General features: G+C 40.7%; 1 protein-coding gene across 4 annotated transcripts in view; it reads left to right on the forward strand.

Moving 5' to 3' along the window:
- The window catches only part of LOC108942348 (arf-GAP with SH3 domain, ANK repeat and PH domain-containing protein 1-like), an 81,326-nt gene that overhangs the window by 38,753 nt on the left and 29,918 nt on the right, over positions 1-12,655 (forward strand). For all 4 annotated transcript variants that reach the window (XM_018765657.2, XM_018765654.1, XM_018765655.1 and 1 more), the window contains 4 exons: positions 3,993-4,067; positions 5,274-5,323; positions 5,889-6,018; positions 10,035-10,120. In XM_018765657.2, coding sequence (XP_018621173.1) covers positions 3,993-4,067; positions 5,274-5,323; positions 5,889-6,018; positions 10,035-10,120 — 341 coding nt within the window. The remainder of the gene's footprint in view (positions 1-3,992; positions 4,068-5,273; positions 5,324-5,888; positions 6,019-10,034; positions 10,121-12,655) is intronic.

Here is a 12,655-nt window from a genome sequence, read left to right on the forward strand (position 1 = left end):
TGATCCCTGCTCAGTCGGTGGAGAGTTTGCGCATTGGTTGTGTGGGCTTCTGCCGGGTGTGCTCTTTTCCTCCCGCAATCCAAAGATATACAGTTCAGGCAAATTGTTGATTCTGTTGAAATTAGATGGACAGATGAAAGGCTGTGAGGCAGGAGCACTACCAAGTGAACTGCCTTGGTACGCAGTAATGGAGTGCACATTTACCCACTTTGATGCGATGAATAATGTATAGCCAGGGTTCTTAACGGTACCGTTACAGCTGCTGCAACGTTCCCAGAATGGCTTCGGATTTTATACAGGATGTGATATTAATAAAGACCGTGGTTCAGTTGTGGCATGTGCTTTGTTGCAAAAACTGGAAGAGCTCTTCATCAGCGTTTTGTAAAGTGCTTTACCAGCGTAAGTGCTTTTAGCATATAATAACTCTGAATACTCTGGTGGTTTCTGTGTCTTCCATTTTTTTGTTTTTTTTTTTTTGAGGAAGCTTTGGGGAGTGAGACAGACTAGAAGGGCGAAGAAGGGATGAATATGGCTAAAGTCTGTAGTTCAACTCGTGCTGGATACCAAGCAAAGCCTTGGAAAGATCCAGCTTTAAACTGCAAATTGTGTCTAAACTTCCCAGTAAACAACCTGTAACACCGGTCCATAGATCAGCGCTACAGAATCCACCTTCTTCGTGAACAATAACAATCAGTGTGTCCTGGATTCCCTGGAAGGCACCACAGGAAACTTGAGCTCACACGTTATTCAAGGATTAGCATTTCAGGGCCTGGCGGGGCGGCTGTGGTGAAGCGCGATTCTTATCATCAACCCCCCGTGGACGGCACCGGTGTGCACCGGCGGCCTCTCGTCAGGGCCTGCGTCCTCACGGTGAAAATGTGAGGCGCTCTGCTGTGGTACATGCAGAGGGTGAGGTAGCTGTCATAATCCTCCCAACGGCTGTCACCGGCGTGATCGAGCACTGAGATACCCATGGTGCTCTCTTCCACCTTGGAGAAGCATCAAGTGTGATATTATTAATGTTACTTATTAAGTTATCTCACGGTTCTGATATGTCATGTTGGGTTTATTCATTAAGCTAATTCAGTGATTTACCCATTTCTGCAGCTGGGTATTTTTCCTGGATCAATTCAGGGTTCTATAGCAGGAGGTGGGATGTGAGCACAAGGCAGCAACAATGCCTACGGTGGTACCCGCTCGCTATGCCATTCAAGTCTTTCGATTGTAGCTACAAGTATAGGAGTTTCCCAAGACGGTTTTTACCATTTTACCATCCTACATATCAACTTGGTAACTTCCTGACTTCAAAATGCCAGTGCATCGGGGATTTCAAAGCACTGCTGGCTTTTTTGACATAGGAATTTATTTAATTTTTGAAATACCTGCGCGTTTATGAACCACTCAGGCTGTGTTAAAATTAAGAGTAGAAGACTTTTAATTTAAATGCCTATAATAGGGCTGATGTGTAACCAGCGTTGACCGGTGATTTTTGGCCTTGTTGGAATTGTGAAGAAAGCGGTGTCCATTCTGATGGGAGAACACAATGACATTAGGCCATAGGAGGCTAGGAGATGCTTGAGCAGAACCAGAACTCCTGGATGGTGAAGAACGACAGGTGTCGAGAAGTTCTGGCTCCATCATCAGTCCTATGGACTGGCATGGCTTCTGGATAACTTCTCTGCCTTTATCTGTGTGTGTGTGTTTACTCGGCAGTTTTTGCTCTCTGAACGATGCCTGCTTTGAGCTGGCGCCCAGAAGCACAGGAACTCACTCATAGAGAGGGTCTGGAGGAGCTTAAGAACTGGAAATGGTAAATGTCTGCAAAAAGACATGCGCTGCTAAGGCTTCTCTTCTTACATGACAGAAGAGAGGGAGCAGAAGGCCCGCCGTAGAGATGGATTTGTGCTTTTGTGGATGTTAACATTGCTCGCACTGGTTCATAACATCAAAACCCTTTATTGGAATGAAAGGAACTGCAGAACTTGTGGGAAACCGTGTTCATTGGAAAGAGCAGACAAAAATATTTCGGTTTCTGATCACTTTCATGAAATGCATTATTGCGGCTGTCTTAGACTACGAATGACCATACTTCTCTCTTTTTAGACTATAATCAATGGCTTAAATATTAACACTCTGCTGATCTGACTAGTTTGAAGTGACTCTTCTGCCTTCATGGGAATCTGTAGGGAATCTCTCTGCTTAAACAGGCTGAAAGTTCACTGAGGGTAGGTGGTAGTGTAGTGGTTAGAGGGGGTGCCCTTGGACCCAGAGGTCGCAGGTTGGAATTCCAGCTCTAATACTTTTGAGTAAGGTACCCACCCTTAATTGATCCAGTCAAATGACCCTCCTCTATAAATAGGTAAAAGATTGTAGGTAACTGCAGAGTGTAAGTCACTTTGGGGAAAACCATCAGCTAAATGAGTAAGTGTACATGATGTTGGTTCCTGTAACCACGTTCCATGCAAGGGAAGCTTGGGTTACTTGGTAACTTCTTTCTTAGTGTGTTTTCATTAGTTCTTGTTTGAGGGAGACGTATTTTTTATTGTCCAGCAGTTGCACTTGCCGATACACCTCAGTGAATAAATAGCTCAGTGCCATTTCCATTTGTCCTTTGTTCCTGTAGACAGTCCATGTGATTTTAAATGTAGCTGCATCCAAAGCAGGTGTTTACAGTCAATGTAGGCCTTGGCTTTTACATATCTTATGTGTGTTTGCTGGAAAAAGAGTGGTATTGCACTCATTGACAGTGTCTACATCTTTGTCTCTCCATCTGTTGCTTTACTCAGAGTTAAAAAAAAGTGCTAAAACAATAAATCTTAATTAAAATACGGTAAGTATCATATCAACCTGTTTAACACCCAACCAGGTGAAAATGTTTATCCAGTTTTAAAATTCAGACATGCATCGCTTAATGACAGGGATACATTCTTAGAAATGCGTCAATAAGCAATTTCATCATTGTACGAACATTGTGGAGTGTACTTATACATACCTAGATGGTATAGCCTCGATCATAGTGTGTACTTATAAAAACATAGATGGTAGAGCCTCAATCATAGTGTGTACTTACATAAACCTAGGTAGTATAGCCTCGATCATAGAGTGTACTTATACAAACCTAGATGGTATAGCCTTGATCAAAGAGTGTACTTATACATACCTAGATGGTATATCCTCGATCATAGAGTATACTTATACAAACCTAGATGGTATAGCCTCGATCATAGAGTGTACTTATACACACCTAGATGGTATAGCTTCAATGCAGTCAAGAGATGCAGTAAACACAAGATTCATGACACTGCTGCCGGTATAACACAGCATACTGTTTTACAATAAACTTTTTTTAAAAGTAGAACAAGTACAGTGTAAAATAATGAGAAAAAGTACAGTATAGTAAATACATAAACCAGTAACACTGGAGTTTATTATCATTATCAAGTATTATGTACTGTACATAATTGTATGTGCTGTATTTTTTTACGACTGGCAGCTCAGTAGGTTTGTTTACAGCAGCACCGCCAAGAACACGTCAGTAACACGTTGCGCTACGACGTTACGACGGCTACGACGTCTCTAGTCATTAAGAATTTTTCAGCTTCATTCTAATCTAATGGGACCACCGTCATATATATGGTCAGTCGTTAAGCCAAACGTCGTTAAGCGGCACATGACTGTAACAAACATAATAGCAAAATAAGGTGTCAATAACACCTGCAGAACTCAAGTTTCTGAGGTCCAAATAATAAGCACTAATGTTGCCATAAACATGAAAATATCAGAAATTATGAAAGTGCCATGAGTCTCTGGATTAAAAGCTATTGTTTCCCACAGCCCAACAAGTTTCCTGTTTAAACAAAAAAGGGTACCAAGGATGTTTTATGCTGCTTTGCCATATTTTAAAGGTGTTTGCATATGCTGGGGTCAGCTACTCTTTCAGCAGAGCAATAACTCACCCGTGTTGTATTCTGTGCACGACTCTTTCTCCGCAGCTCCAGAGCCTGAGCCACAATGTGATCTTCACCTTGGACTCCCTGCTGAAAGGAGATCTGAAAGGAGTCAAAGGGGTAACATATTGGCCTTTCTTCTCAGAGCCCTTGCTCTTGCTCACTACTCAAGCTAAACGGAATACAGGCAGTACCCGGGTTATGAACGTCCAACTTACATACAACCCATAGTTACGAACCACCTCCCATAAAGCTTATTATAGGTGGTCCCTGATTTACGATGGGGTTACGTTCCCCAAAACCCATCGTAAGTCGAAAATATTGTAAGTCGAAAATGCATTTAATACATCTAATACACACCTCTGCGTGAGAGACTGGGAGATGCGGATCGCTGTTGCTGCCCAGCATCGTGAGAGAGTATCACTCCGCTTATCCCTCGCCCGGGAAAAATTCAAAATCCAAAGTAAGGTTTTTTCTGAATGTCTATTACCAGCTCACCATTGTAAAGTCGAAAAAATCGCAAGTCGAACCATCGTAAAATGGGGACCACCTGTATATTAAAAATTTGAGCTACATACAATGATTCGTAATAACAAATGGGCGCTACTTTGCGACGCACATCAAAACATTGTGCGTCTACAGCGGTTCATGAGCTTGTGGGCACATGGCCATGAAGTATGACAAAGACTTTGTTCTTTTCAGTCAGACTACATTGCTTTTAACAGTATCTTGTGTTTTATTGTATTTGGCTTTATTTTTTTGTTTCCTCTCTCTATTATAAATACCATAGCAGCATTTATTATTATTATTATTATTATTATCACACACACACACACACACACATTGGCTGAAACCGCTTGTCCCAAGCAGAGTCGCAACAAGCCAGACATTGACTGATGTAAGATATGAACCGTACCTAACTTTTCTGAATTATGTACAAATTCAACTTAAAAACAGACTTAGGACTGGAACTCGTAATGGTAAAATATTTGGCAAAATAATATTTTAGAAAGATTTGGTTCCGTTACACATAACTTTGCAATATTTTTATAGATTATGTATTATGTAAACTTTCTGTAAGTGTATATTTGTAACACTGTTGAGCTGTACCAATAGAACAATGGCACAGACAGTAAGTTATGTACAGTACATTCCAAAACTTTAATAGAGTTCCACAAAAACAAGTGCCGTATTTTATCCAACTTTAGATTCTTCTAAGACCTTGAAGTGATTCCAGATTAATTGTTTACCTTTGATATACTGTATGCAATATGTCTTATTGTTCTCCACAGCTCTGTCATCAGTGTATTTTTATTCTCTTTTTAGGACCTAAAAAAACCTTTTGACAAAGCGTGGAAGGATTATGAAGCCAAGTTGTAAGTGTGTTGTCATTCCATCATATATTATTAATGTGATCCTTTGCACTTTCCACAAAACTGACTGTAATATGACTGGATAGATGTAGGTGTACTAGAGCGCACTGCCTGCAGAATTGTCGAGAATTTAATCTGACATGCTGTTATGTAACCAGAAATGGAATGCAAGTATACGGTCAAATTTCCCTGCAGACTCATGTTGTGACAGTGTATAAACTGGGAAACCGGTCCTTCAGCATCTTCTAGACAGTCTTCTTGACATGTGTGGCAGCAGCCCATGGGACTACAGTGCCAAGTTCCAAGTGCTTAGTTTCAGCAGTTTCAACAGTAGAACTTTTGGATAATGCATAATGGTGTGGGTGACACCGCTCTGGCATAGTTAACATAGCACAGCACCTTCTCTTCAAACCTATGCAACTGTCAGTCTTTTATTACAAATATTGTTTGCAGTATAAATGGGTAAATAACTGTAAGTACCTCAACAATATAAGTTGCTTTGGGAAAAAGCATGAATAAATGTAAGTGTTTTGCTAACCCCAGCATTCTTGGGCTTCTTTGTTTGCAGTACGAAGATTGAGAAGGAGAAGCGGGAACACGCCAAGCAGCACGGCATGATTCGCACAGAGATCACGGGTGCGGAGATCGCAGAGGAGATGGAGAAGGAACGGAGGCTGTTCCAGCTGCAGATGTGTGAGGTTGGTGTCGTTCGGGAGCTGGGGTGATTATAAATGGCAGGTATCCAGCGCTAACATATCTACATGTTGTGGGTGTTAACGTTGCTAGCACTGGTTCATAACATTAAAAAGCTTCATTGGAATCAATGTTGATGAGGATTGAGTTGTTTCACTGTTACGTGAAGCGATTCATGACACAATGAATGTTAAAGTTTATTAGAGTTGGCAAGCATGGTGGCACAGGAAGTAGCACTGTTGTCTCACAGCACCTGGGTGGTGTGAGAGAACATGGATTCGATCCCTGCTCAGTCTGTGTGGAGTTTGCATGTTCTCCCTGTGTCTGTGTGGGTTTTCTACAGGTGCTCTGGTTTCCTCCCACACTCCAAACACATGCTGTTCAGGTTCCCCCAGAGTGTGTGAGTGACAGAGAGTGTGCGTTCCACTGATGTATGGATGAGTGACCACTTGTAAGTAGTGTATCTAGCAGTGTAAGTCACCACGGTGAATAAGGTGTGTGGGCTGATAACACAACATAGAGTTCATTGGAAGTTGCTTAAAATACGTATTATCTGCTAAATGCATAAATGTAAGCAGTGCTGTTTTTCTCAACCTTGGTGCTAGGGTGCCCCTTTGTATGCTGGATATTGTTAAATCTAAAATTTGCATTAATTACGGGTCATTAATGCATTATGTTATGTAAAACGGGGGTGCGGTGGCGCAGTGGGTTGGACCGGGTCCTGCTCTTCAGTGGGTCTGCGGTTCGAGTCCCGCTTGGGGTGCCTTGCGATGGACTGGCGTCCCGTCCTGGGTGTGTCCCCTCCCCCTCCGGCCTTACGCCCTGTGTTACCGGGTAGGCTCCGGTTCCCCGTGACCCCGTATGGGACAAGCGGTTCTGCAAATGTGTGTGTGTGTGTGTGTGTGTTATGTAAAACTGTTTATAGTTCCTCTGAGTGCTGTTGCCAATATATTACTGTTTGGTCCCTGAAAAGATCTTAGTCTTATGGACTATATTAATGCAAATGCATGAGCACTTTGTATGCTTTTTGACATGCAAACCCTTATTTGTGCTAGTCTAAGAGAATTGCTATAGGTGCATACACACCAGTAAAACTGTTAATTTGCTACCTGCCGAAACTTGCTTGCGTGAGTTTCCTCCAGGTTCTGCAGTTTCCCCCTTCAGTCTAGAGCTACATGTTTCAGATGAATTAGTGACTCTGAATTTCCCATCGCGTGTGTGAGTAAGTAATTGGGAGTATGTGAATGTTCTGCAATGGACTGGTGTTCTGTCCAGGGTGTACCTTACATTGTACCTTATATTTTAAAGCTAGGGTCCAGCCACTGCAACCCTGTACTGGCCAAGTGTATATTGATACTGAACTTCACCCATGAGAACCACTGGGCCAGTTAAAAGTATGGTTTTTAGTAACATAGTGAAGCAAGAGTTCATGATTTAGAATAGTAAGCCATGGCATGTAACCATGGCATGCGTCAGAGTCAGGGGAATGATGACCTTGCCCTTGAAGTGAGATTAAAAAAGGTCTCTGGATCACATTGAAGAAGCTCACCCTGTCAGAAGCTGTACATTTTGATTACGGAGTCCGGAATGAAATGGAACCAATCAGCAGAGCTCTCCAGACCGAGCTTGGCTAACACTCATCTCCAGTTATTAGCTCATGCATAGGAGCATATCTGTGTCGCAGCTATAGTGCATTATATGCATACTACATTAAAGGTAAAGTGGGATTTAGCACCATGCTCAGCATTTCCTGCTGAATCTGTAGACATCAAAGCAGTACTTTGGGATATTTTCACCTGCCTTATCTTTTTTGGAGAGCAAAGTAAATGAGTGACATAGGTACTCAAGCTGTTGTATTCCTGATATCACAATATTTATTGAAACCCTGGACAAAAATAGATTTAATGCACACCATTTTGTTTAGTTTGTGAAATAAATTGTATTTATGACAGGAAGAATATTTTATATTTGTGTGGCACAGCAAGTAGTGCTGCTGTCTCACAGCGCCTGGGTGGTGCGAGAGAATGCGGGTTCGATCCCTGCTCAGTCTGTGTGGAGTTTGCATGTTCTCCCCGTGTCTGTGTGGGTTTCCTCTGGGTGCTCTGGTTTCCTCCCACAGTCCAAAGACATGCTGTTCAGTTCCCCCATAGTGTGTGAGTGTCACAGAGTGAGTGTGTTTCACTGATGCATGGATGAGTAACCCCTTGTAAGTAGTGTATCTAGTAGTGTAATCACTTTGGTGAATAAGGTGTGTGGGCTAGTAACACTACATAGTATCCATTGTAAGTTGCTTTGGCCAAAAGCATCTGCTAAGTGAATAAATGTAAATATATCTGAAACTGTGTGAGCTGTCTAACCTGCCAATTACAACAAGGGTCAGCACATGTTTCAGTAGCTTACAATGCAAGTAAAAATTTTGCCACCCCTGGATCTTTGTGAGTTTCTCACAGGCACATTTGCAAAAGCATTCCCTTCTCTTCATTTTAACTGTCTGAATCAACAAATTTGCCCAAAGAAATCCAGCTTTGCTTCTCCTGTTTAGCAAGATTCCCAATCTCTGTTTATGAAAAGCAACCCCAGAGCATGATGCTGCCACCACTTTTCTTCACAGTAGTGGGAGTGTGTTTCTTAAGGTAGTGTTAAGTTTGCACCAGACACAGCACTTTGAATTTTGGCTAAAAGCTCTGTCTTGGTCTCATCTGACAGAAAACCTTTTCCCATTTTACAACTGGGTCATTGTCGTGCTTTCTGGTAAACTCCAAACATGCTTAAGGAATGGTTCTTTTTAAGTAGTGGCTTCCTTTGGCACCCTTTCATAATCAGACCAGGATATCCCTGAGGAGTATATCAAAAGATAAATCCTGTGTTTATGCTGTTATTCTCTATTTATTCTATTCTGCCAATCATTATTGAGAGTTTTGAAGGTACAGGATTTGACCAGTGTCTGAACAACTGTTGTGTAGTATTTTATTTTGGCTGCTTCTAGGCTTTTTAGGGTAGTAATATTACACTGCTGAACTTCAGTGGGATTTCATATCAGTAGCGGTAAATCCATTGTGCTGCTCCTTAATCTTTCTACACAACGAAAGTACGACTCATATTACATTTAAATGTCATTAACATTCCTAGCTGCTCGCTTTACAAGGGATTAATATTTACAACTTTTTCAGGCCTCAGGGGATTACATTTCTCCCTTTGAGAAGAAACTTTTTCAAGCATTAAAATTTGAGGCATGGGGCTGCTCTCCGGTTGGTCTGTGGTTCGAGTCCTGCTTGGGGTGCCTTGCGATGAACTGGCGTCCCGTCCTGGGTGTGTCCTCTCCCCCTCCAGCCTTACGCCCTGTGTTGCTGGGTTAGGCTTCGACTCCCCGCGACCCCATGTGGGACAAGCGGTTCAGACAGTGTGTATGTGTGTGTGTGTGTGTGTGTGTGTATAAAATTTGAGGCTAAACTGGAAGGTTAAGTCAGAAAAAATAGATTCTGTTGTTTTTTTTCAGCATCAAATGTATAGTAGATCACTTTACAGTAAGTTAGCCTCTGTTTCCAACTTAAAGTAAGTATGCATATTCATATGGATGTTGGTATTTTTTTTGTCAGCATTCATATAAGTTGTTAATCCTCATCAAGACTTTTTTCTTTAATGGAGACCCTACTTTTAGTTGTTTTTCCACATTGCTAGCTGTTAGAGACACCAATATAATATTACCAATATTTAAGAAAGAGTAGCACAGGGCTGTTTCCGGCACTTGGTTTGTATGAGGTCCTGTCTGGTGTAATTCAATGTGAACATTAATGAAATGTCTGGACAACTGAGGTAAAGAAAACATAGAGAAAAGCAAAAACTAAGTTCCTTGTCTTAATAAATAGTCTAACATATATATGTCCTTTAACTGTCAGGCTTTGAAGACTGGAGTATCAGCTGGTTTTCATTCTTTCTGTCATTAATACAGTGTAATATATTTTTGGCTTTGTATTTTGCTTTTCTCAGTGTTCTGTAATGATGCCCTACTTTTGTCTTTCAGTATTTGATCAAAGTAAATGAGATCAAGACTAAGAAGGGAGTGGACCTTCTTCAGAACCTAATAAAGTATTACCACGCACAATGCAAGTAAGTCGTGACCGTTTCATGAGTCACAGCTCATTTATTGTATTTATTCCATTGTATGTGATGTTTCCAAGTCTTTTGGAGTATATTTATGTGTTACTTAAGGTTGACGGTTGATCTGTGGTATGAACATTATCCAGGCACTTGTTAGATGTGTGTTTCTCAGTAGGCTTTGCCTGCCTTGCAAAGGTAACGTGTTCCTGATTAGCATTTATTTCAATGATAGAATTTTTTTATGCATTCCTGAGCCCCCAAAGAGACACCATTTACATGTAAGTAACTTACAATGTTAAGTTACTTACAGTTATTTACCATTTATACAGCTGGGTAATTTTTACTGCATCAATTTTAGGCTAGGTACCTTGCTCAGCTGGAGGTGGTATGCAAATCTGTGACCTTTGGGTCTAAAAGCAGCAGCTCTAACCATTACATTAGCAACTGCCCCTATACTAAATTTACTATACTATACTGCACTAAATTATGATAACACAACTTAACTCGTCTAAGTCCCTTCATTAATCACTGTATAATATTGTTTGGTCTTCATGCTTCATGCTGCTTTATCCATTACTGAGTCTGTGAAATGTGAAAAATAAAAACTGACTCTTCTGTTAAATTCAACTGAATTGTTTATCTTATATCCAACATTTAAAAAGCAGGTCTGTACCAATAAATAACATTTATATAAGGAACAATAGGCTCAAAACTTCATCTTGGTTGTTATATTTATTTATTGAGATTTTTTTTATATGTTCATATAAATTGTATGGGCTGTCCGATTCATTATGCGGAAACGATGCTTTATTTAAAAAAGTGCATCATACAATCAGGGAGAAAACCATTTGTTACCATGTTATTTTTGTGACGCACATGATTCCTGTCTCTTTTATTCCCTCTTTCACCAGTGAAGCTCTGCATTATTTGGCTCCTTTGTTGTTGAGTAAATCTGGAGTAATGATTAACTAAGATCAGTGCAGGCAAAGAGAGAGAGAGGTACCATGAGATGTTAGAATGTAGAGACTCCTCAGGAGAAGTGGGAGGACGCCTGTGACAGTGCTGAAATACACATACAGCAGCCCAGCATACGGCTTGAGATGAATCACATAAGACCCATGAAAGGAGGCCTTCTTGATTATTCACAGACAATTTTCAAACGCTGCTTCATTCAGCTGCACTCATGGCTGATCCATTATAGGTGACAGGCAACAGCTGAGATTTATTCAAGCTGCTGCAAGTGCAGCAGGGTTTTGACAGCCTCGCAAGGTGTTGTGAGAGAACGACATTTCAAAATCCAACGGGGCCAGGTGTGAATAAATAAATTTGGGATGGGTTGAGGGATGGAGATGGAGGTGGGGGGGGAACCATCAGACTGGAGCTTCTTCTGTGCAGTTTTCACTTGAAACTAGTAAGCCATGTGAAAGTGTCTGGCTTTTTCTTTTTTTTTTTAGACCTTTCCTCCAAGTATAATATATAAAAGTCAACAAAATGTATACACTTCCAAATATATACACGATATGTGTTTTTATATTAAAGCCATATTTTTTTGTAATTTTATTGTAAAGTCTTTGTACATTTTGTGCAGATCTCTCTGCAAAACAAAGTATTTTGACCTATTTATGAGAAAAAAGTAAATATTCAAGTGTTCTTTGTATAAAGCTGACAGTTTATGGGTGTGTCAGTCAGGTTCTTAAAAACCAGATTTCAGTGTAAATGTATGTCCTGCAAACATAGTAGATTTTTGTTATAATAACATTTTACTACATTAAACAATGCCACAATTAACTAAGTTGTATAGTTTTAGTCACTTGTTTTTTAATTGTGACATTTTTTCAGTCAGTGTTTTTTTAATTTGTCCCATGTTTAACTAGTTGAAATGATGCAGTAACTGTAAAATGTAAATTCTCTATGGTATTCATGTGTGCAGATTGGTTGTTAAAGCTGTAAACAGCTTTTAGGAATCACATTGGTAAATTTTGTGGTTCAGTCTGATTATTAGTTGACCGCCATGATATTTTTGGTTCGAATGTCTCTTACATCGTGTCTAAACTGATTCCTCCCTGTGGGTTACCGGTGGCTCACAAATCATATAACACACTGTGGATCACACTGTCACAGCCCAGACAGACTGTCAGGGACCTTGAAAGGAGGCATGTCATCGGTAGAATACAGTATGGGAACTGTGAGCATGCCTATGGTAGAAAGAGCGACAGGAAACTTCCAGTAAGGATACATGAACATCAGGTGAAGGTGCGGAGATGGTGTCAATCATTTTCTGAGCAGGAATGAGTCAAACAGCATGTGACTTCAGATGCTATCAATGGGTCAATGAGGGGTAAGGTGCTTGTGCAGAACCCCAGAAAGGTCAGCAATGGAAGGTCAAGGTCATTAGCAAACTGATCGACCAATCATGACCGTCCATCAGTCGGAGTCACTTACCATAAGCTTAAACAATCAGTTTCCACTTCCATCTTCTTTTAACTTTATATACACCCACAATGTTAATTTCATCAGTAACAAAAATGCACACCAAAAATGCTT

The sequence above is a fragment of the Scleropages formosus genome, chromosome 5 (assembly GCF_900964775.1).
Source record: "Scleropages formosus chromosome 5, fSclFor1.1, whole genome shotgun sequence".
Taxonomy (NCBI): Eukaryota; Metazoa; Chordata; class Actinopteri; order Osteoglossiformes; family Osteoglossidae; genus Scleropages; species Scleropages formosus.